A 24,104-nucleotide genomic window follows, 5' to 3' on the forward strand; every position below is an offset into this window, starting at 1 on the left:
CCTTCAAGGCCATAGTTCTATGAGCACCTCCTCACTGTCAATGAACTTCTGCCCCAGTGGGACCCAAAAACCCCTGTTGTGGCTGGTCCAGCTACAATTCGGGCCTTCTGGAAGCTTGCAGAATGTAGCTCGCCATTCACACACACAAGCAATATTCATCTCACAATGCAGCTGTCTCTGCAGGGTGAGGGTACTGAGAGATGCTCCCCATGAATTACAGCAGCTGACCCTGCAGGCAGGGACGGCTCTATGTACTTTGCCACCCAAAGCACGGCAATCAGGTGGCTTTCGGTGGCATGCCTGCGGGAGGTCCGCCAGTCCCATGCCTTTGGCGTACCCACTGCCCAATTGCTGCTGAAGCCGTGGGACTGGAGGACCTCCTACAGACAGGCCGCTGAAGGCAGCCTGACTGCTGCCCTCATGGCAACCAGCAGGCCGCCCCCCGTGGCTTGCCGCCCCAGGCACGCACTTGCTGTGCTGGTGCCTGGAGCCACCCCTGCCTGCAGGAGGGACATGAATAGATTGGGACAGACAAATTAACCCTTGGAGCAAGCTCACTAATATCAAGGGGTTTACACCAGGAATAGGTTTGGCCCATCAGTGCATGATGCCTATAAAAGTGCTTCTCTCTGGTTAGTGGAAAGAGAACCCTATTAAAAGGGTATGTATCAAATGGGAGTTCATTCCCACACTACAAGGAAAGTCACCAACAAGCTCCTTTGGTTTAAGGTATCAATTCACCTTGACTGCTGTACCTGAGATAGTTGCCCAGTCAGGAGCTAAATTTAGTGCCCGATGTTTCAGAACCCCGTGTCTGGCCAGCTGGTATGGAGAGGAGGGCTGGAAGGAAGCGTTGACAGGGTCACAGCCCATGTTCTCCTCGTTTACAGCCACGATCAAGATATGCTCCTGGACAGTGCTATCCCTGAAAACGTATCTCCCAGGATCTAGGAAAACATGGGCAAACCTGAAGGAGAGAAGGAGAAGATACAGACAGATCCAACTGCCTTTAGGGTTAGGATTTACAGCCATTAGCTTCTCCAGCCAGAAATCTAAATGCCTTATCTGGAAGAACCATTCTTGGGAGGACTCAATGTCCATGTTCATTCAGGGCCTGATCCAAAGCTCTTTCCATGGACTTCAGTGCATCAGACCCTCAGTCCAGGTTTTTCACATGCTGCCCTTTGCCATAGACATAGCCTTTCACCGAAGGAACCACCCTCCTCCAGGAAGAAGGGAAACGTACAACATATCTCATTATAACAACATCACTCAGTCTTGAGCTCCCTTCCCCTTTAGCATTAGGAGTTACCTGGAGATGTTGAGGTGAGTCTCCCGAATAAGGTGGTCCAGTCTCCGGAAAGGACCAAAATCCCAGCCAGGATTGCTGTTGTACAGATGTTGTTTCTGATAGACGGGGTAGTGGCTGGAAGTGCGATCTGGGAACGAGCAGCACAGAGTTAGCAATTCTGAGCCAGTTGGTTAGGATGGATGCAATCAGGCTGCATCGCACTGAGCAATGCGTGGGACCGAAGGGGTGTTACACCATCTAATGATAACACTTTGCACATCACAGCACTATGGGTCTCACAGTGCTTTACACACACACACACACACACACACACACACACACACACGTGAAGCCTCACAATCAGGGAGTAGGTACTTTTATCCTCATTGTACAGATAGGAAAATTAAGACAACAATTAAGTGACATATACATGGCCACTCAGTGAGCCAGTGGCAGATCCTAGAATAGAACCCAGGAGTCCTCTGCAGTCAGGCGTGTCTAAAGGTAGAAAGGCAGGGGACATGTAGAAGAGATCAGACATGCAGTACCAACCCATAGTTTGATAGACAGTCATATACGTGGTGGGTCTAGGCACACAGGATGATTAGATTGACTAGCGGACAGCACGTGAATCCACACGACAAGACTCACTGTGGGGATAGATGGTGAGCTGGAAAAGGATGGCATCTCCCACATTCAAACACACAATAGGGTTGGGGATGCAGGGTAAGGGATGGGTATCCTTGGAAGAGGCGGTCTGCTTGCCACGCCGAACTCTCTGCAATGGCAGATCCAACCAAAAATCTCCTGGGGCAGGCAATGGAGAAAAAGAGGACAGGAGTAGGAGCATTGCCAGAAGAACACATGCCAAAGAGGCAGCGTCAGACAACACCTACCCCACGACAATGTAAAGCCACTTCCCTCCCATCATTCTGCTCTGGGGGCCCAATTCTGCTTTCACTGAGACCAGTGTCAACCAGGAGTGACCCAACTGAAATCAATAGTCTAGTGGTGGGAGAGGAGCATCAGGCCCTTTCTTGTCAGTGCATTAATCTGCGAAGATACAGAATCCTCCACTAGTTTCTTGGAAGGCTGGAGTGATCTCATAATTATCAACTACTTAATTCCCAGGTGCCCGAGGGGTTTGAAAGTGCAGCCAATTAATGTCCCTCTGAATACAGGGTCACATTCAAGATTTCCTGTAAAATGAGGACTCCCTAGTGTAATGTGGTGCATTTGAAAACAAATTCCCTTTGCCCCATGTAGCTCATAGGAAACTTAAGGCTATATGCTGACTCTATGTCTTTACCAAGTTTTCGCTTCTCACCTGTGAGGAATGTATCCAGCATGTCTGTGCTGGAAATAATGAAACCAAATACCCCAGCGGAGCCAAACAGAACCAAATGCACCTGTTGGCTCTTCTGCACGTGTTCATCTGGGCCCAGAATGTTTGTCACCTCCTGAAAAACAGGGCAGGGCCTCAGGGGGACAGAGAATTACCAGTGATACTATTACTCTTGGAATCAGGCTACTTCCCATGTCCCAGCCCCACCTCTACCTTTAATTAATCTGCCTGTGACTGTCTTAGTGATTCTTCCCCACAACATTCAGTCACTACCATTCCATAGGGATTCACCATCCTCTCACCTTCTCCACATTCCACGTCCTCTGTACAATACGGAGCCACTCCCTTCTTTCTGTGCACAGTCTGGCTCCTCCACATCACACCAACACCCTACCTTCGAACCCAGCACAATCCCCTTACCTGGCTGCAATCTATTAGCTCTCTCCAGCCTCACACCACCTGGGGAGCAGGACCCAGCCTGTCTCAACTCACTCTGTCCTCTCCTTCCCCAACACTCAGGAGGAGCTCTGAATGGATGCCAAGGCTCAGAGAGATCTGTGGGGTGTTCAGCAAGCACTCTCGGTCACACAGCTCTTCAGCGGAGACGTACTGCTCACAGCGACACCTTGCCAAAGAGAGAAAGGGTCTTGGTTACTTACAGTCCCTGGGCAAGCAGCTGCAAGATGCAGATGGTTAGACTAGCTCCATTATTCTATAATCTGTACAGTCAGGTGGTCAGTTCTATAAAAGTGGAAAACAGGGATTGCCAGAGTCGATCACATGCAAGGTCCATCTACTGCAGTATCTCAGACAGTGGCTAGTACCAGGTGCTTCATAGGAAGGTGTAGGAACCCCGCAGTAGGCAGATGTGGTATAAGCTGCCCTGTCACCTAGGTTTCATCCTGGTCTCTCATAGATATTGGTTTAAGTCCTGAAGCATAAGGTTTGTATCCCTTCCAGACTTTTTGCTGAGAGCAAGGAGAGGTGAGATCAACGTACATAGTGATTCAGTGCTCTCCTGCTATGTTTCTATGCATCTATGTTTTTAATCTCTGGAGGAGTTTGAGGTACAGCAGTTCACCCACACAGAACAGGGTAATGTCCTGACTGACTTCTATATTCAAGAGCCTCTACCTGAAACCATGAAACAGATTTAGACCAAAAATGAAGCATCTCCATTAAAAGGATGAATGAGGAATAAATTCTGAATTCATCATCAGTTTTGGTCTTTATTTCCCTAAGTGACTAATGATTTTGAGAGACCAACTTAAGACAGCTCAAAGTGCTGTTCACTCGCCCCCTGAAGATCAGGGCCCTTTCAGAGGTCTCTAGTTGGGCACCCGTATTATTAGTTACTTTTGAAAATGTGAGTGCCTTGTATTTATGCTTCTTCATTTAGCAGAGCGAAGTCAGTGTTAGTGAATGGAGCTGGAGACCTAAGGCCAATATTTATCCACAGAAAAAGTCCAGCAAGGGGAAAGTTTTCATACCCACTCAGCCCTGCCCTGGAGAGACACTGCCCCCATCTCACCCAGCCCCTCTAGGGTGGGACTGATACTCTGAGCTAGCCAGAGTTTTCATAATAGAGTGAGACTTACATGCCCAACTCTGCACTGAGTTCTCCGCCCAGAGCACCACAGAAGGGAGAACAGTCATATAGTTCGGGGGAAATGCATTTGCGTGTGGATGCCAGACGGACTTCCCCGGGAGCACAGCGCTCCTCTGCCTGCAACAACAACGTGAGCACACGCATGTGAGATAGGAACAAGCAATAACGTTGCACCATGGCCATGGCATCACTTGAACTGTCTCCCCCGCCCCATCCAACAGCCGAACTCCAGCATTTGGAGGGTAACCTCTTACCCAGTTAACACTGATACAAAAAGCAGTGGTCAGAACACAGGGAGGAAGAAGAACAATTTCACTTCCATTACAGTTCTCCAACCAGCTCTAAGTGAAATGTGCCACAATGACAACCCCAGAGACATAAGTCCCATAGATATGGCCTCTATTACCATAGTACATAAGCACCTCGCAACACCCTGGGGCGAGAGAGAAGTATTATCCCCATTTCACAGAGTGGGAAGTGAGGCACAGAGAGACTTGTCCAGAGTCACAGAGGGATTTTGTGGCAGAGCAGGGAATTGATCCCAGACTCGAGTCCCATGTTTGTGTTCTAACCACTGCACCATCCCCTCATACGTTACATTACCCATCCCCTGAGCCATTCAGTTTCAGTGCGCACAAGGGCTGTTCTGCAGCAGTCTTACCTGAGGCTGGCAGTCTTGGTCACTGTTGGTGTCAGAATTTTTCTTGCCTCTCTCGTCATAGTAAACGTACCCTGCTTGGCAGATACAAGAGCCATCTGACTCCTGAAAAGCCCGGTTCAGCCCATGGCAGCTACAGCTGCTAGCCCCTTCGGAGACAACAGCAACAGTGCCATGGAATTAGGTGTGTGACTCAATGGAAGGGAGCATCTTTTGTGGAACAAACTGTGCCCACAAAAAGGGAACTCTTCCCATGTCATCCATTCCCCATGGTTCCATGGCGTATCTGCTGACTTTAGTGACACCCCCAAATGCGCAGTCACTTTATCCTTGGAAGGCTCATACAGCTATGTGGAGGGGGGTGGGGAGAGCTTGATTCAGCTGCCTTATGCAGTCTCAACACCATTGTCACAGAAGTTCCTGTGGCAGGATCCTTCGCACTGAGAGGCAGGAGGGGCCCAGCTGGGGGTTTTCAGAAGTGGCAGATAGACAAGCTCTCTTTTAACTTGTCCATTGAGCCATCTGGATCAGCTGAGGGCTCTGTGGATCACTGGTCCCAGCCCACTAGGGACGACTTAAAATGCTAGAGTTATGCAGCAAGGCAGACCCTGGCCTGTTATCTATTCTTCCCTCCTGCTTGTACCCAGTGGGACTAAATCCCCTCAGCTACCATAGTTTGCGTGGGGCAGGAGGCAGGTTTGAAGGCCGTGCACTCAGTATCAGCTGGCGGACAGACAAGGGGTGGGAGGCAAACACAGAACATCACAGAGGCCCCAGTTGGCTGTCCTGTTCCTGGTTGAGGAAGTCATTCATAATGAGCACAGAGGCCAATGGTTTGGTGTTTTACCACTACTCTCTAATCAAGCAAGCCAGATCCCCTACACAGGGTGTGACTCACCTGGCTCGGAGGAGGAAGAGCTCCCGCAGGGGAAACACCCTGTCTGAGCATAGAGGTGGTTGAAGGAGCCAGCAGGGCAGGCATGGCATTCCTCAGGCTGCTTTGCCAGGCTGCTGTTGCCATGGGTCCCTGGGGGGCAGGGCACAGGTGCAGGTGCCAGGGGAGGGCAGTAATACCCCCTGGGGCAGGGCTGCTGGAGATAACTTGCACTGCCTGGGGAAAGCAACAGGGGCATTTCAGACACAGAGACTGCTGTCCCCTCCACTGGGGAAACACTGGACAGAATGGGAAGGACCCAGCCCAGTGCAATTCTGGAGATAGACAAGGGGACAAAATTATTCAACTGGGATGGAACCAGTGGCACCCAGTATAGTGTATGTGTGAGGCTCTCCATGCCCTGCACAAGTAGCTAGTGTGCACAGCATGCTTAACAAAGGATCCCAGTGGAAACCTGCCACCAGCTGTTTGAAAGATGAGTCTTCCTCTCCTCTGAAAGCCAACAGTGTCGCTTGGCAAGTCCTGAGTGCCCTCCAACACCCAGACTCACAGCGGGATCCCCTGTAATATACGAGCCCTCCCACAACCCAGACTGACAGCTATGTCCCCTATATTGCCCCAGCCTTCTATTCCATGGAGTCCCTGCTCAGTTACCTTGGGGGCAACTGAAGCCTGATGGGCAGGGCTGGCAGGATGGGCTGATGAGGGAGTCACTACGGTAGGTGCCCGGATCACAAATCCTGCAGCATTTCTCAAAGGAGTCCCTTGGGCCGGTCACATTCAGGGCTGCGTATCCTCCCTTGCACAGCAGTGGATGGGCACTGCCTGGAGGGCAGTAATAGGGGAACACACACCTAAAGGGAGAGACAAAGGCAGGAAGCAAGGTGAATGGGAAAAGTGCTTTGCTTCAATTCCTGGTGGCCAGGCTGGAAGGGAACTAGTCTTCACAGCATCCTAGTATACAGGCAATGAAGAGGAGGAGATAATCGCCTGGGAAAGCAGCAGTTAAATGCCTACCTGGGAGAAGATAATTGCTACATTTTAAGAAAAGTGATAGAATGGAACCTGCTTCAAATGGAGTGAAGCGTCTTTATATAATCAGTGAAAGTCCATTCAAATGCAGTGAAGCTTCTCTCACTACACTATAAACAGAGTTTCACCACATCACAGTTCCCTGAAAGCAGATTGCAATGCACTGACAGCTGTCTAAACCCCAGAACTACATGGAGAGTGATGCTTTGCACAGATATATTCAGAATGACCTTGAGCTGCATTAGCAATACTGGACTGGATGTGAAAATAACACATCATACTAAATTTGCAAAAGTGCCATTTAAATCGGAACCCTTGGAAATGCTCACACATTTCTAAGCACACAGTTCTGGATTACAAAGTCATGGCTCATACACAAACTCTGTTTTGCATGTGTATGCAGATACCATGTGGACATGCAAATCTACATTTTACAACTTTCAAGAATGAATTTCCAAAAACATGCAAATAAAAATTCAGAGGTTAGCTCAGTGCAAATTTAAAGGGGGTCTCATCAGGCCAAATTCTTTCTCCCTTCCCCCAATTCCCCACCCCAACCTCCGGCAGACTGCTACAAACTGAGGATCACCCTAACTGGCCGCAATAGTTGAAGTCCTACTATTTCAAAATCTGCGATTGTGATGGAAAATATTTTTGAAACATTTGCAAAATGCATGAAGGTTGTGACTAAAACCTTCTGATTTTACAGTAGGTGGATTTCAGAGTATACAGAGCTGCCAGGACCCTAGTTATGCCTTCACCAAGAATGCGCTATACTCACAGCTGCTCGGGGGTGTTGTACTTGAATGATCCTTCTGGACAATAATATCCACCTGGACACATGGAAGGGACCCCTGTGCGGAGCCCGCAATAGGAGCCACCCCTGCATATGGTTGGAGTCACTGAACCTGATGGGGACATAAGAACTGGTGATAACATGACATTCCCAGGGAGCAGTGGAAGGAGATGGGGGGATATTTAAACCCTGTGATCATTCAGTGGGCAGGACATGTGGTTAGGATGATGGAGAACAGATCAGCTCAGTGTCTCATGGAAGAACATCCTTATGGTGCCCAACCTCATGGCCAGCCAAGGAACAGATGGAGAGATAACAGTGAACAAGACATAAGAGCTCCTAACATGAATTACCATCAATGGAAGAAATATGACCTTGAGAAGAGGTGGGGGGACATTGTGAGAGTGGCCAGGGACTTCTGTGGTCTATAGAGCCAGGGAGGAAAGTACCATCCCTATATGCCCGACCTTGTTCACTGACAGACACAGACTCATTTGCTGGAAGTCCATCTACTTGCCTATTAACTTAAACTTTAACACAGAAAGGGACTGGCTCATGTCTGGCTGCTGCAAGGCACCTGTTCTTCTCCAGTCCCAGCTCATTCTGCTTGGGTGTCACAATCACAGCAAAACTGAGGATGGGATTCCATGGGTGACAACCAGGTAGGGCCTCAGGATGATCAGCCTGCCCGCAATGTCACCTTAGGGTGAGTGGCCCTCATGAGGCTCACTGCAAGGAAGCGATCGCAGGGTCACCTCTGCCTGCTACAATCAGGAGCCATCATGCACAGTGTTGTGCAGAAAAAGGATGAAAAACAAGGAATGTGGGCATCTCACCTGGTGGGCACTCGTAGCTGGGTGGGCAAAGAGCTCCTTGGACATTGGGCAGCCCCGTCTCTGCTGGGTCTGGGCAATAATAGCCAGGAGAGCAGGGGTCACACTCTTCCAAAGATGCTGCACCAGGCTGGGTCCTGAAGGTACCAGGTGGGCATAAAAGCCTGTCCCCTTTACCTGGGCACCAGTATCCAGGGGGGCAGGGGTAGTCTTCAAAACTGGTAAGGCCTGGTGGAGAGAGAATGAAAAGAAGGGCAGTGAAGGGAAGTAGTGGCAAGCTGCACAGGTTCTATTACCTCTCATGCAGCAGACCCTGGAATTTCCACCCCCTCCTGTCTCAGGGATTGATCCTGCTGCAATGGGAGATTTGTACCTGACTTCAACAGCAGAAATATTTGGCCGTCAGCTGGCAGCTCACCTGGTGTTTGGCAGAGATAACCTGGGGGGCAAGGCTGGCAATCCGCTAGGCTCTGTGCCCCTGGGGCTGTGCGGTACGTGTGCTCAGGGCATTGCTGAGGTGCCAAGAGAGTGATGGGCTCGGTGAGATTCATGCTGCCACAGTAGTGTCCAGGGGGGCACGGATAGGTCACTGGATCCCCTGAACAAACAGAAAACAGGAGCGTCAGCAGAGATACTCTCACTCTCCAGCCAGAACCTCCTTCCCCAGCCTCCTCCTGGGCATCTCGCATTGGATCCTATTCAAACACCCACACAGACAGAATCCAGCCACAAACAGCACACCTGTCTGGAAGACTAGAACCACAGAGCACAGGGGAACTGGAGATTGAATTTGGTTTGGGGCCCCTCTCTAGATCAGTGACTCTCAACTTGTTCAGACGATTGTACCCCTTTCAGGAGTCTGATTTGTCTTGCGTATCCCCAAGTTACTCCTCACTTAAAAACTACTTGCTTACAAAATCAGACATAAAAATAGAAAAGAGTCACAGCACATTATTAATGAAAAAAATTGCTGTTTTTCTCATTTTTACCATATTATTATAAAATAAATCACTTGGAATATACATATTGTACTTACGTTTCAGTATATAGTATATAGAGCAGTATAAACATGTCATTGTCTGTATGAAATTTTAGTTTGTACTGACTTCGCTAGAGCTTTTTCTGTAGCCTGTTGTAAAACTAGGCAAATATCTAGATGAGTTGATGTACCCCCAGAAGACCTCTGTACCCCCAGAGGTATGTGTGCCCCTGGTTGAGAACCACTGCTCTAGATTATAAAGCCCTGCTTACATTTACAGAGCTTCATAAAATAATAAAAATGAATACTAATAAAAAAGTATAAGGTGAATAAAGTGTGTATTTATTCTTTCCTCTGCAGTATCCAGCACTGGTCACTCACTGATGAAGACAGGGTACCTTACTGTCCAGACCATGGATTTGTCCAAGCTTCCTGTGTTTCACATTCCGGACCCCTACATCAGTACCAGCTTGACTGGCTCACTGATTTCACACACACACTTTCCTCTCTCACACATAATCAATTATTCCCACTATCTCCCAAGTCCTGACCTGCTTTACACCAGTGGCCTGGTGGACAAGGTAGGCAGTCTTCTCTCCGCCTTGCCCCTGGGATAGCTCCAATGGTGTTGGGGGGGCATGGCGTGGGCACCTTGGAGCCTTCCTGGCAGTAGAAACCTAACAGAGAAACAAAAAATGTCCCTTTTGATGGGCAAGGTGACTTCGTGGCTATCTCCCTCTGATACAGCATTAGCAGCTGTAGGGCTGTGGGTAAGCTGTTCGCACGAAAGAGAAAAAACAGTCACCTTCAGGCCAGGCCAACAACCCAACACTGTGAATTTGCACCAGCAAACGTTGGCATCATTATGTTCCACCAACCACCTCCTGACATTAGCATCACCCGACAAGTCACAGAGGTAAAAACTGACAGTGAGTAGAGTCCAAAACTCCAGGAGTCCCGCTCCAACATACAGCTAAGGCTATAGGGACGGTTATCTCCCCTGGCAGCTGAGCCAGAAGAGCCCACACTCTGGGATCCTATCTGCAGCCCAGAGTGGATGGTTTGGGGGTGATAAAGCCAAAACCGACCATGCAAAACACTAATTCAAATGCAAAACACTAATGCCTTTTGACACCAAGGCATTCCAAGAAATAACCAAATGGCAAAGCATGATGAATTATCACATGGGAGATCAGAGCTTAGGACTCAAGGCTCTTGCTCTGAATTCAGCACAGAAGGGGAACAGCATGCAGACAGCTTGCTCAGCCCCTTAGGGCAGCACTTACCAGGACAAGAGGCATTGGCGCTAGACTGGGGCTGAGGCATAAAGTTCAGCCGGGCTCTGGCTTTGGACCCTGGGATTGCTTGGATCTGGGTTTTTTGGTCAGGCATGTCTTTGTTCAGAAATCAGGGAAATGGAAGGAGCTGATGAGGAGACACTAATGAATGCAGGACTTTCAATATAGATAAAGATCCCCTTTACTCACCCTAAACTGATGGGACTTTCAAAGCAGGGGTCAGCACAGGTCATGCAGAGATATCAGTCACTTGCTTATTCAGAGAGTCCCTGGCTGGTTAAAACCAGATATCTACTGTACACTTTACATACCACTGTGATTTTCACTCACCTGCTGGGCAGAGACCCGCACGCACCTGCCCTGAGCGGCATTCTGTCAGGGAGCTCCAGGGAAAGTCATGGCCCTGGGGAGTAGACTCAGAACTCCCGGCCTGGCAGAAGTACCCAGCAGCACACTTCCCCTCCAGCCGCCCGCCCCTGGTGTAGAGAGAGCAGTGGGAATTTACATGGGAAGCTGCTGGAGATATGCCGCATGCAAACACTAGCTCATATGTTGGACCCTGCCTGCAATGTACCCATTGCTGGCAAACTGAGAACTTTATAGCCCTAAAAGGCGCAGGTGGACTGAGGGACTGGGCCCCCGTTTGATAAAGACAGAGATTAGAGGCGAGGTGGGCTTCTGCGCTGGAATGCTGACTCTGACACAGGCCCTTTCCGTGACCTTGGACAAGACACTTCAGGTATAATTGACAAGGACGTTCAGTGAGCCCCAGGCTCCCAAGTGACAGTCACTTTTGAAAATTGGATTTAGGCTCCTAAGTCTCTCTGATGCCTTTGAAAACATTACCCATCATCTCTCTCTGCCTCAGTCATCCGTCCCCTCTGTACGATGGGCTGACAATGCTTACTATCCTTGAGAGATGGGTTTGAACTCAAACACTGCAGCCCAACACTGCCAATGGTTTGGGAAGTTCACCTCTGCCTACAAAGTTTGTGCCTGGGGCCCATCTCAATAGACCCCCATGCCATGAGGTTATTGTGCACTAAATAGCTAATGTCTGTTAAGCTCTTTGCTCTTTGTTATAAAGAGCCAGAGAAATGCTAAGCAGAATTATTTTCACTTGCTTTCTGGGAGCAGGAATAATCTGCAGAAACGACTTTAAGCTCTTTTCCTTACACTGAGCAGGGGCAGCTCCAGGCACCAGCGCAGCAATCACGTGCCTGGGGCGGCAAGCCGGGGTGGAGGAGGGGAGGGGGTGGCGTGCCGGTTGTCATGAGGGCGGCAATCAGGGAGCCTTCTGTGAGAGGTCCGCTGGTCCCATGGCTTCTGTGGCAATTTGGTGGAAGGTCACACACAGAACTGCCACCGAATCCATGTGACTGGAGGACCCTCCCACAGAAACGCTGCCGAAGGCTCCCTGACTGTCGTGCTTGGGGCGGCAAAAAACATAGAGCCACCCCTGACGCTGAGGCTGAATAAAATGAGCAGCCTGTCCCAGCTGAGTCCTCAGTTTGCCCGAGGAAACTCCAAAGGGTGTTCCTGAATTTTGTGGTAATGTCTTTCATGACACGATAAATGTCTATAAAATAACAAATGGTTTACAGAAGGGAGACCTGGCACTTATGATCTCCCTCTCTCATAGCACAAGAACAAGACGAGTCTCAGGAAACTGGAGACAGTATCCAAAGCAGGACAGCACAGAGGCAAAGGTGGAGGGTTGCCTCCATGCAGCTCTCAGTGGCACAATCTGGGCTGGAGTAAAAGGTTTCAGTATGTATACTGGGGTCACTCTACCAGATACTGAAGTACAGCCACCTCTGGGGTGGAACAAAGCAGCTGCTCAACCACGCACAACAATGCAGCCCAACTATTTAGGGCAGACAGGAAGAATACTAGCTCTAACTGAAACTACCGAGGCAACAGGCAGAATAAGGACCTGCAGTAGTGACCGGGTGAACAGGCCAGGCATTCTGTCTCCTCCCTGAGGCCAGTCATGTTTGGAGGGGTGAAAGTGCCATCGGGACATGGAGAAGGAACCAGTGTACCTAACACAGAAACATGAGAGTAAATATAAAGTCAGAGAGGGCCTGGAAATGCTTTACAGTACTTCTCTCATGCAGGCAGCCCATTATTTGCAGTGACTCTACTCTTTTGAATTGGGAAGTTCTGTCTCATGTAGCTGCACAAGCATTGTCAGGGTGACAAAACCTGCCACGTCTCCAGCATGCTGTCACTCACAGGGCATACTTATTCACATGCTCTGTGCTGACATGGAATTGCTCCAGGCTATCAAGGTCTGATCAGTGCAGAGGGCATTGCAGAGCCCTTAGGAGAAATCACCTGCACTCTGAACTCAAGAAGGGCTCTGTTTGGTGCCTACCTGTCTGTTCACCCCCCAGGGCCGTTCCCCCATGCCTGCTCTCGGCTTTTAGTCTTACTTACACCACTTCTTCTCTCCCTCCCCTCCAGCTTGGAGGAAGATATGCACAAGGGGCCTGATTCTTGCCTGCCTGCCACCTGGTCATTCATCCTAGTGCAGACGGAGTGCATTGTGATTGGATAATGTTTTACATCCAGATCACACAGGCGTAACTGATTCCACCAGGTATAAGGGAAAGGTAAGTAGGGCCCATGGTTTGCTACTCCCCCATTCCCCAGCCTTTAGAAAAATCCCTCCTTGCTTGTAGTGAGATGCACTGACATAGGACCAATAGGAAAATATACACCCAGCAGGGAAGGGACAAGGAGTGGAAGGGGATGTAGCAGTGGCAGTGTGGCAGGGAAGGGCATGTCCTGGCACATGCTATACAGCCAGGCCAGGAGAGCAGTATGACCTCGCGTGTGCTACTGTGCGTGTGAAGGACTATCCCATACGTACCTTCAGGACAGTAGGTGTGTGGAGGGCAGGGCTGGGGGTCTCCTGCAACTGCCTCTTGGCAGTAGAAGCCTGGTTGGCAAGGAATGCAGGACTCAGAACCCCTGTTTGGCTGGTATTCCCCAGTGGGGCAGGGGACTGGATGGGCAGACCCAGAGGAACAGAAGTGACCCTAGGAATCAGAAACAGAAAGAAGAGAAATGCAGAGATCCAAACAAATTCAGAGTCTGTTTGTAGGGCCAGCTACTGGAGCTGCTGAAGCCTGTAGCAAAATTCCTCTTGACTTAACTGAGGCCAGGCCTGGGCCCGTGGCCTCTGCAGCTTCTCTCCACATGAAAGCTGGAAACTCTTTGTCTTAATGTTAGCTGACACTGTTGGCTGTCCCCAGCAGGCAAACCTGGCAGAGGTGGCAAAGACTGAATGGGTATGGAGACCCAACCCCTTCTCATCCCGGTCAGAGAACAGTACCTTGGGGCAGAGGAATGCAGTGGGGCTGAAGGAGCTGAAGTTCGCTGGGCAGTAGAAACCCGCAGCACAGGGTCCTGTAGGTGAGCTCAGACCGATGCTAGCGCAGAAGAATCCAGGATAGCATGGCACACAGCTGTCCTGGGAGGAGCCACCTGGGTTGGAGGGTGGGAAGAGCTAGTGTTACAGGGGAATGGCAGATGGGGGAGGAAGAACTCATCTGAACCACAGTAACATCAATGTTGTATTTGCTACAACAATTATATTGCAATCAGCTGGCCAGGATGCACACCACTGCCTCCAACTGGCTGTAAACAGAACTGTCCCACTGTGTGTCACGGGCACTATACTGATGACCACTAAGGGAGAATCTCCCTTAATTCAAGTGTTTTTGTAGCTGACAGGTCTGAGTTGCATCTTTGGTGTTGTCTTGAATTTTTCTAGCGGCCCTGGTATCCAGCATTGTGACCACCATAATGTTCCAGGTTGCTACAGATTTGTTACCATATGCTGTGCAACCAGAAATTAGGCCCTGCTGCTCTGTGGATCCCAGGAGAAATCCAGGAGGGGAGCCGCACTCACCTGTGGCATTATTCAGGGTGCCCACTGGGCAGGCGACTGGGAACTCAGTGCCCTCCGGACAGTAGTGTCCAGGTGGACAGGGCCCATTGAGTGGAAGCCTGGGTGTCCTGTGCGGAACGGCATCGGCAGCTCCTCCTGAGCAGTAATATCCAGCTGAACACAGACCTGACATTGGGGAAAAAAAGGGTGCTCAGGGCTCAGCCCATGGCACTTAGTTCCAGCGAAGTCGGGGGAAGGGCCTGCCCCAGCCCCAGAACTAGGCAGCTGGGTCCAGGATGAAAGCAGCTTTCTACTGTCTCCTCTACAGCATCCACCAGGGGCTCCCCTATGTCCCCACCTCCATCTTCTGACTCCCTGGGCCCTTCTATTCTAGACTGACCTCCCATCCCCCAGTCTCTACATTCTCCCCCCAACGAATCAGTCCTACTGACACTCCCAGGCCTTTCTTTCCTCTCCTGGTTCCCCTTGTGACTCTGTCCTCTGGAATGAGCTCTGTTTTTCCTCTCTTCCTTCATAACTAAAACCTTTGCATCGTCTTAGTTGCTCTGTGCTAGAGAGACAGACAGAGATGAGCAGAGGGGATGGCAGAGAAGGACAGAGCACTGTGGGGCTAGAAAGAAAAGAGAGATGGGAGAAAGAGTAGGAACAAATTGAGAGCAGGAAGAAAGGAAAGAGAGAAAGGGGAGAAGAAAAGGAATTGGGAGGGGGAAGCCAAAGGACTTGAGATGACAGATCCAAATCCCTTTACACAAACTTGATTAACAGAATGACACTGATGGAGTGAATGAGAGTAACAGAGAGGGAGGTGTGGGGGGTTCCTTTAACTCCCTTTCTCTGATATTTTAGGAATCTCCACCACCTCCTGGCCTCATCCAGCTCAGAAAGCCCCACTCCCTGCCCTCCCCACATGAAGCAGGTGTAAGCCTCGAGGACTTCCAGTGCCTGGTGGCCCCGGATCTACCAGGACAACTTACCATCTGGTTCCCAGTTAGCGTCCCCCCTGCAGTACCTCCCCACTGGACACAGTTTGCATGCAGCAGGGGACAGTGCCCCTTCCAGGGTGTTCATGGTACCTTCAGGGCATGGCAGGGGCATTGCAGTCCGAGCTGGACAATAATAACCTGTAAATACAAAGAGGTGAGTTAGGCACTCCTCATCAGTCAAAGCACCTGCCTTGGAAACCTGGCTCCACTGAGAGTTAATGGCAAAACTCTCATTGTCTTCAAAGCAGCCAGGATTCCACCCCATGAGTACTGGGGTCATTCGTAATATTTACTGCCCTTAAAAGAAAGGAAGGCACTGCTGGGTTCGGAGCACAGGGTGGGTGAGCAGCAAAGGGGATCTGTGTGCATTTCTATGGGCTTCCCCTCACACATTGCACCTTCCCATTATGGGTTAAGGGTTCTGCTGTACAGCTGGATTCCTTACCTCTGGGGCAGCTGACTGGCTCCACAGTGGCAGCATGTCTGCAGGCCATACCAGCCGGGCAAGGGAGGCAGGTGCTTGCTCCAGGCATAGGGCTGAAAGTGCCTGGCTCACAGGGTATCTCCAGTCTGGTGCCAGTGGGACAGTAGAAGCCACTGGGGCATTTGTAACCACGAATCCCATCAGAAGGGCAGGGAGCAGAGTTTCCTTCAAGGCAAACATACCTGTGAGTGGGAGGAAAGAATTCAAAGAGCTGAAAAATGGGCCTCCCAGCACTGCTCTGATGGAGGAAAGGGAGTTGGGAGCTAGGCACATTTGGGACTTTTTCTTTTCAATGCAAATGACTGGTAAAACATCAATTTGTTTCTGCTACTGCAACTGAGGGTATGGCTACACTTGGAGCTGGAGGTATATATTCCAGCTTGAGCAGACATACCCACGCTAGCTCTGATCCAGCCAATGTGCTAAAAATATACCTTCAGCACTCAGTGTAGATGTACCTTAATGCCCACAACATGCCCCCAATCTGGACAAATAGGGCTTTTCACTCTGACAGGTCTGGAAATTGCTTTTTTCAAAACTGAGGTTTTTACTTAAATGAACAGGGCTAAACTGCTCAGCTTCCCTTGTCTTCTGTCAGAATAAGGGTGCAGCCACTGAGAATCAGGTTACTTTCATTTGGGTGCCTAACGTTTCTGCTGCACTGCACGACAGAACACCAATTCCAAGCTTGGGCACCCCAAACAATTTCTTTAAGTTATGTCTGATACAGAAAACAGACTCCAGTAATTATCTGTGGATATCACTAAATACATACACCTCTACCCCAATATTACGTGACCTGATATAACATGAATTTGGATATAACGCAGTAAAGCAGCGCTCCCAGGGGGGAGGGGGGTGCGCGCTCCAGTGAATCAAAGTAAGTTCGATATAACGTGGTTTCACCTATAACACGGTAAGATTTTTTTGGCTCCCGAGGACAGCGTTATATTGGGGTAGAGGTGTACAAGCATTTAATAGCCTGGATAATTAAATCCTCATTCTCCCACAACCTCTCCTATGGGCTAAGGAGACCGCATGGACCCTGCAGCATGCCCTAAAGGAGAACAACCTCAGGTCAAAGGGGGACTGACTTCCCAATCTCCCCCAGAGAGGCTGTTCTGCCAGAAGCCGTCTCTCATACCAAATGGGGTCCAGCTTCTCCCCATGTCGGTGCTTGTCACCTGATCAAGTCACCTCTTAACTTTCTCTTCAATAAACTAAATACATGGAGGGTTTTTAGTCTCTCACTGTAAGGGATGTTTGTGAGATGGATGAGCAATGGCCAAACAGCATTTTTTCATCTGCAGGCTCTTGGAGTGTGATGTTCCCTTTTTATTGATTAGTGCACCCCCTTGTGGAAGAAGAGTTTAATGCAGGAAGATAAAAGAAAAAAAGAAAATGTTCTGTGTTGACAAATTATACATTACTTGGACATCACAAAAGGCAAGATCTCTGGGCTAAATCATGAGTTTTGTAGCAAACCAAACATCTCTGTATTTAATTGAATGCGGGTGGAAGGCATAAAGTTGACAGCCATGGAGACTTAAAGCTTCTGTACCATCTACAGAACAGACAGATCAAGTACAGGCTTCATAGCTGACCTGAAAGGACCAGCATCCCTCCAGGGGAGAGAAGAGTAGGGTCTCTGGGGTTCAGTTAATCCTTGACATCTGTTTGGAGATTGTCAACAAGAGGACAATTGTGTCACTGGGCTGGACTTTCTGTGGCCCTGCATCTTGTGGAGTCACTTACACCAGTGCAAAGAAGGCTATAAAATGAACCAGGTGTTGTGTGGTTGCAAGTTACACCCAGCTGGTATAAACGATTACACACAGGGTGCAGGACAACAGAGATTCAGACTCAATGTCTTTCATGGTTTGAACTCCTGTCCCAGCAGAACTGGATTGATATCACAAATGCGTTTTGCATAGGTCAGTGAGTAGCCACCTGTTGGCAATAATATTTGATGAGTATCGATTTGGGATGGATTCTAACTGGTGACCTAGGAGGCAAAAGCTCTATATCCTATTACCAAACTACTGGGTCATCTCAATCCTGTGCCCCTATTTGTCAATGATGAGGTGTTATTGGGTGCCCCGATGTTACTTCCAACGGAGGCCTGAAGGTCTCAGTTTGTCAATACAAAAAGGAGAATGACCACACTGCCACACCCTGCACTACACGGTGATGTCTTGGACAGATCAGACAATCCCGCCTGACTGCAGTACTGTCCCGCTGGGCAGGGCTGGCACTGCTCCTCTGCTCCTAGGCCCAGGGAGGTGGAATAGGTTCCAGGAGGGCAGGGAATAGGATGGCTTGTGCCACTGGGACAGAAATGCCCAGGAGGGCAGATGTCATTTCCAGGCAGAGGTAGGCCAGCAGATTCCACCTGTGAAACAAAAAATAGAGAGAAAGAGAAAATTAACACCCAGGAAACACAGGTTTCCCAGTTAGTGCTGCAGAAAGACTGGAAAGCATGGATTTGAGCTGAGCACTGCAGGTCTGCTCCCACTGGAGCTCTCACTGAAGGACTGGCCTGGCTTAAAAGGGGGTCCTGGAATGTTGGTTGGTCCAACTTTGGCCAACGTTTGTGCCATGAATTAGCCAGTGGGGTTTCTAGGCAGCACACCACCGGTGTGAGAGGTGCAGGAATGAAGACATGGCAGGGACTGATTCCAAGGCATCATCTCATCTCAGCAACCAGGCCACCACCTACTCTCAGAATTTATCAGGAGTGGAGCTGCCTCCCAATACCAAGGAGCTCACCCACAACATCTGAAACATCACGGTACTCTGCTGGAACGATCCCAAACACTTCAACTTCCACTGGCATTACTGGAGTGTTTGGGAGTGATCACTCTAGAACATTATAGAGTTGTTATTATTAATAGGATAGAAGCCCTTACTCCCTAGTCCAAACCCAAGATCACTGCATTGTGGATGCCATGGTGGGCAGCCGAGCCTTACTCTGGCATTCACTCACCTTGTGTCTGAAGGGGGCTGGGTGGATGGCTCCCTGGGTGCAATAATACCCTGAATGGCAAAGCCCCGATGGCTGGGACAGTGCTGTAGATGAGCAATATGTGCCTGAAATGAGCAGAAAAGAAATCCACAGTGAGGGGGTCTCCAGGTCTCCTCTATGTCATATCTGCTGAGAAAGTCAGTGAGGAGTAACTGAAGGCAGAATTTGACCTTTCATCTTTCCCCCAAGTCTTCCCTCAGATGCTCTATAGATTACTTGTGCCAGACCTTTACTTACCTGCTGGGCAGGGCTCACAGTCAGATTCACCAGTGGCACCAGTCTTGGGGCCAAATGTACCCTTTGGACATGGATGTTCTGCACCAAAGCTGGTACCGGGTGGACAGAAGTATCCTGTAGGGCACAGCCTGGGAGTCTGTGTCCCAGAACCTAGAACACAAGGAATGGCAACTTGCTCTGGAGATTTCATGATTGTTTCTCTTGTGACTAAGGAGTTTTTACGTGTTGACCCTAAACTTCTACCAGAACATTAAGCCTTTCTTGACCCCCTGCTGGCTCAACTAAATGCAGGATCTCAGTTCTAGTCCTAAATTCACTGATCATTGTGTAGAGGCTGCCATCTTCCTCCCAAGACTGGGCAGAATCAGGGCAGTGGGTGAAATGCTCATTGTAAGTAAATCATGCTGAGTGTTTTGAGTTCTCTGAATCGGAGGTGCTACAGGAATGTCCATCATCATTATTACGCTGCTGTGTTTGTCTGGATGCAAAGCTTCGTGGTTTGAGGGTGGCAGAAATGGTCTAGTGTTGTCCCACCCCTACTGGCCTGCTGCTTGACACCCTGACAGGTGTATTTCTCCTTCATCCAGTGGCAGAACTGACCTGCCACCCTTCCCCGCTATACCAATGCATGCAGTGCCCACCTGGCAGAGGCTTACTGAAGTGAATAAGGACACTCTGAAGTCAATGGGAATTGCACTCGTGGGTCTCGGAGGAGAACTTGCCCCATTGTGCTTAACAGGAAGACACTGTTCTCAGTCTTTCCCCAGCAACAGACACCGCCCCCTTACCTCAAAAAGCACAGCCCTCCCCAGTACCCCCTCACTTTTGCTGGATGGTTCACAGAAGAATCCTGCTGGGCAGATGTCACATGATTCTTTCCCTTCCTGTGTCTGGTGGGTCCCCCTCTCACAGGCCACAGGAATGGCAGATCCTGCAGGGCAGTAGAAGCCAGGGGGGCAGCGATAGGAGAGAGGAGTGGCTGAGGTCTGGCCTGGTGGGCAGTAGTAACCAGCAGAGCACAGTCCCTCTGCAGCAGTTTTTCCTAGCCCTGCAGTTATGGAGGCAGAAGACCCTTTTGGTTCCCATCCTATCCCTCAGGTGCATGGCCTCATCACACGCCCAGTTCAAATCAGGAAACAAATGTTCTCCACAGTGAAAATCCAGCCTCAGAAAGACAGACGCTTATTACTGCATCACCCAGGCAAGCCAGTCACTGCACCAAACAAAGCAGAGCTCTGCTATGCAGTAACTGTCCTGAGGAAGCATGAGATTCTGGGTACAGCTCTGAGTTGGGATCTAGGAGGTTTGAGTTTCATTTCCCGCTCTCCCACAAATTCCTTGTGTGAACTTGGACAAGCCACTTCACCTCTGGGTCCTATCTGTGAAATGGGAACAGTAATCCTGCTCTATCTTGCAGGCCAGGTGCAGGAGGCTGAGTGAGTTAATGCTTGTGAGGTGCTCAGATATTACAGTGATAGGGATCAAATAAATGCCTAGGTAGACGGACAGAAGGCGCTTACCACCTGAACAGCAGTAGTTATCTCAGAGCAGTAATATGATCCTTCACTTACAGTAGATCATGGCTGCTAACCAGTGTCAAACACCTGCCCGCCAGGCTATTTCATGTCCCTGGAGTATGGGGGAGACATCTCTGGCATCGAAATCATACATTGCCTTTGTCTTTCTTTTTTGTCTTTCTGTCTTTCTTTATTTATGATATTAAGAAGTTCCTATGCTACCTCACTTTACTGAGCCACACCAGACATTTCATTCATGACTCTGGCACTGACCATGTGGTCAACGTGGTAACAAGTGTCAGCAGCTTTTTTTTTTTAAACCCCAAGGAGGGGGAGGCAGAAGTGGTGTGCCAAAGGTAGTAGAAAGAAGAAACTGGAAAGTGAAAACAAAAAAACCATTGTTATATCAGAAGCTTCTGAATGGTGAAATGTCTGAGCCTGGAAGAGGCACCCAAGGGAAGTGTTGGAAGACATATCACTTGAGACATGTAAAACTAGGCTGGACATATACCCTGCAGAGAACCTTCCTACGCTGGCCAAAGGAAATGGGCTAATGATCTAATGTGATTATTTGCAGTTATAACAGGATAGATCCTGGAATGTCTGTTAAGGCAAATCTGCAGGAAATAAAGCGGGGAAGAGCATCTACTCCCACTTGTCTGCTACTCCACCTCCTCTTCCCCAGACACCAAACAACACTGATGAAGACTCATACCACTGCAGAAATATCCGGCCGGGCAGGGCTGACAGTCTGTTGAGTGCCATTTCCCACCGTGTGGGTTGAGGCTTCCAGCACCACATGGGACTGGGGACTCTGTGCCTTTGGGGCAGTAGGATCCAGGTGGACAGCGTTTCTGGTCTGGCCGTGTGGATTTCATATCACAGTAATACCCAGCATAACAGGTTCCTGCAAAGCAGAGAATTTCAGGAGCAAGACTAAGAAACGTGAATCTCAGAACTGTCAGTGGGTTGGTGGCTTAGCTGGTCTTGTCTAGAGGGTTTTGGTCTAGAAATCCAGCTACTAAATTCACAAGGATTTTTGAGATTTCTGTCTCTTCCAGCTTTTAGTCTGTTTGGGGATCTTCCAAGTTTAGTTCCCATTTGATCCAAGCTGGAACAGGATTCAGAACTTCACTCTCCCCAGCATCTTGGTGTCCTACAAATTGTAATGCGCCAGACCCATCCCTAGGTTAGCTACCGATTGGTGATGCTGTGGAATAAAAACAATGGCATGAATCTCATACATACACAACCATGCTGTATACGACTCACCTGAAACGCTGGTCAACCCTTCTCCTTGGCAGAACTCCCCCCCAGGGCACGGCAGACAAGCATTGTGGGATGCCATCCCAGACTGAGGTAGAAAGGTACCAGTGGAACATGGCACTGGGCTGCTGCTACCCAGTGGGCAGAAGTGTCCTGCTGGGCACAAGTCTCCAGTTTCATCTTTAACAGGATTAGGTACACGTGCCTTCAAAATGCAGTAATACCTGGGCAAACAAGGGCCACTCGGGGTCAAGAGGCCTGGTGCAGAGGAGGATGAAAACAAAAAAAAACAGAGGCGTTATGTAGTTCACAAGCTCAGAGCTGCAAAAAATGGCCAAGCCATGGCATCTAGATTAATTCAGAGTCTAATGCCCCATGCAGCACTCTCCTGCTCCTACACCACACGGTGATTTATCCACAGAGGCATTTAGAGATGGAGCTAACAAAGAACCTGACATCCACCTAACCAAGGAGAGAGAATACAGGATCAGTTAATCCCAGACCCAAACCACCTCTGGTTCAGGATTTGTAATCCTTCACCAACTGGGTTTGGCCAATCCAAAGCCATCTTTGTCTTTTGCCCATCTCTGTCTAGCTTGCAGAGTTGAAGGGTTTATAATGACATTGGGATCTTCTATATCTAGAGGACTTTTCATCTCCAAAAATCCCCCAAAAGACTGTGCAGAGATGGCTTCACCCACTGCTGAAATGTGGCCACGTCTGGGGTGAAGCACAATAGCCGTTTACCAGGACATAGAGTCACAACACAACAGTGCAGGACAGCGACTAAACAAGGATAAGTATATTCAATGTGCAAACAGGTATCCCAGTTCAAACAAGCTAATCAGGGGGTTAGTTTTTAAGGCCACATTGCCTGTTGAGGTTTCTCTCTCATGCATGAAATCAAGACCTACTGTCTTCGTTTCAAGTTCAGTTGGACCTTCCAAGACAAAATGCAGGATCTTCCCAGCCTGAACAGGGAAGCTAATCTCCACCTGTCTGCTCCTTACCTGCATCTGCACAGAATTTCCCCCCAGGGCAAGCCCTGCAGTCCTTGGAATTGCTCAGCCCAGTCTGGTTACTGAAGGTGCCCTCGGGGCATGGGTACTGCTTGGCAGCTTTAGTTCCTGAGAGGCAGTAGTATCCAGCCGGGCAATCTGTTGGCTTGATCGTTCCATGTGAAAAGGTCTCATTGTGATCTTGGATTTGGACTTCTGGGCCACAGAACCTACCAATAAAAGGCCAAATTGAAATTAACCTGTCACAACCCACAATTCTGCCAGGATAAAGAAGGGCCATTCTCCATGCAACACCTGTAGTCTGTGACTGCAAGACAAGGCAATGTGGAATGCCCTTCAGGAAACAAATGAAGGACTCAGATGAAATCTGTCTGGGGGAAGCTATTATCTTTGGGACCATTTTGCACCTCCCTGGAGATATGTCTACAGGATGACAACTCTGTGATGAAGGGCTTACAATACAGAAATTGATATAATGAGAAGGAAGGAGATACAAGGACATGATCAAGGAGACCAGCCATGTATATCAAAGGATATAACAGAGCAGCCCAAGGCGAATCATCAAGAGGGGAATTCATATGCTAATTCCCAGTAGAAGAACCAGGATACTGGAGCAGGCTAAATGCATTCCACTTACTTTCCTGCTGGGCACGTCTTGCACAGGCTTTGACCAGTCTGGTCCTGGTATTTCCCAGAGGGACAGGGTTTGGGCTCTGGGCTGCCTGTTGGGCAATAGTGGCCAACAGGACATATATAATCTATGAAGAAGAGAATGGATTGGATTAATGCTGAGACTGTGCATAACTCCTGAGTGCTGCTGCTTAGGGCTGTAATGGCCAGCTGTAGTAAGGGACAGTGTCAAAGGGAAAGAACTCGCAGATTTAATACCATGAATGTTTCATAAGGAACTGAAGA

At 49.3% G+C, this 24,104-nt stretch overlaps 1 protein-coding gene and 2 long non-coding RNA genes across 3 annotated transcripts; all 3 read right to left on the bottom strand.

The window, feature by feature from the left end:
- Window positions 1–732: 732 nt before the first annotated feature.
- On the bottom strand, window positions 733–16,135 carry LOC120375909 (platelet endothelial aggregation receptor 1-like). Its single transcript, XM_039496930.1, has 20 exons — window positions 16,087–16,135; window positions 15,633–15,779; window positions 14,659–14,823; window positions 14,080–14,231; window positions 13,615–13,783; window positions 12,673–12,781; window positions 11,067–11,212; window positions 9,990–10,115; window positions 8,878–9,057; window positions 8,463–8,687; window positions 7,612–7,738; window positions 6,453–6,652; window positions 5,802–6,014; window positions 4,907–5,052; window positions 4,235–4,362; window positions 3,129–3,261; window positions 2,619–2,751; window positions 1,943–2,098; window positions 1,313–1,439; window positions 733–967 (listed from the first exon to the last, which is right to left on the bottom strand). The coding sequence occupies exons 1-20, from the start codon at window positions 16,133–16,135 to the stop codon at window positions 733–735; spliced, it is 3,066 nt and encodes a 1,021-aa protein (XP_039352864.1).
- Window positions 16,136–20,338: 4,203 nt separating this feature from the next.
- Window positions 20,339–22,243, bottom strand: LOC120375413. The gene is made up of 3 exons (XR_005586540.1): window positions 22,177–22,243; window positions 21,620–21,811; window positions 20,339–20,435 (listed from the first exon to the last, which is right to left on the bottom strand). It is a non-coding gene; the product is annotated as an uncharacterized LOC120375413 (long non-coding RNA).
- Window positions 22,244–22,309: 66 nt separating this feature from the next.
- On the bottom strand, window positions 22,310–23,925 carry LOC120375414. The gene is made up of 3 exons (XR_005586541.1): window positions 23,827–23,925; window positions 23,181–23,398; window positions 22,310–22,428 (listed from the first exon to the last, which is right to left on the bottom strand). It is a non-coding gene; the product is annotated as an uncharacterized LOC120375414 (long non-coding RNA).
- Between the last annotated feature and the right edge of the window lie 179 nt (window positions 23,926–24,104).

The sequence above is a fragment of the Mauremys reevesii genome, linkage group 12 (assembly GCF_016161935.1).
Source record: "Mauremys reevesii isolate NIE-2019 linkage group 12, ASM1616193v1, whole genome shotgun sequence".
Classification (NCBI taxonomy): domain Eukaryota; kingdom Metazoa; phylum Chordata; order Testudines; family Geoemydidae; genus Mauremys; species Mauremys reevesii.

What these genes read in the sequence shown, in the direction of transcription:
- LOC120375909 (XM_039496930.1), bottom strand. Translation starts at nt 16,135, where the DNA reads ATGGCCTGCAGACATGCTGCCACTGTGGAGCCAGTCAGCTGCCCCAGA. An exon ending in CTGCATTCCTCTGCCCCAAG is followed by an intron (nt 13,784 to 14,079) that starts GTACTGTTCTCT and finishes TCTGATTCCTAG; the next exon opens with GGTCACTTCTGTTCCTCTGG. An exon ending in AGGCTTCAGTTGCCCCCAAG is followed by an intron (nt 6,015 to 6,452) that starts GTAACTGAGCAG and finishes TGCTTTCCCCAG; the next exon opens with GCAGTGCAAGTTATCTCCAG.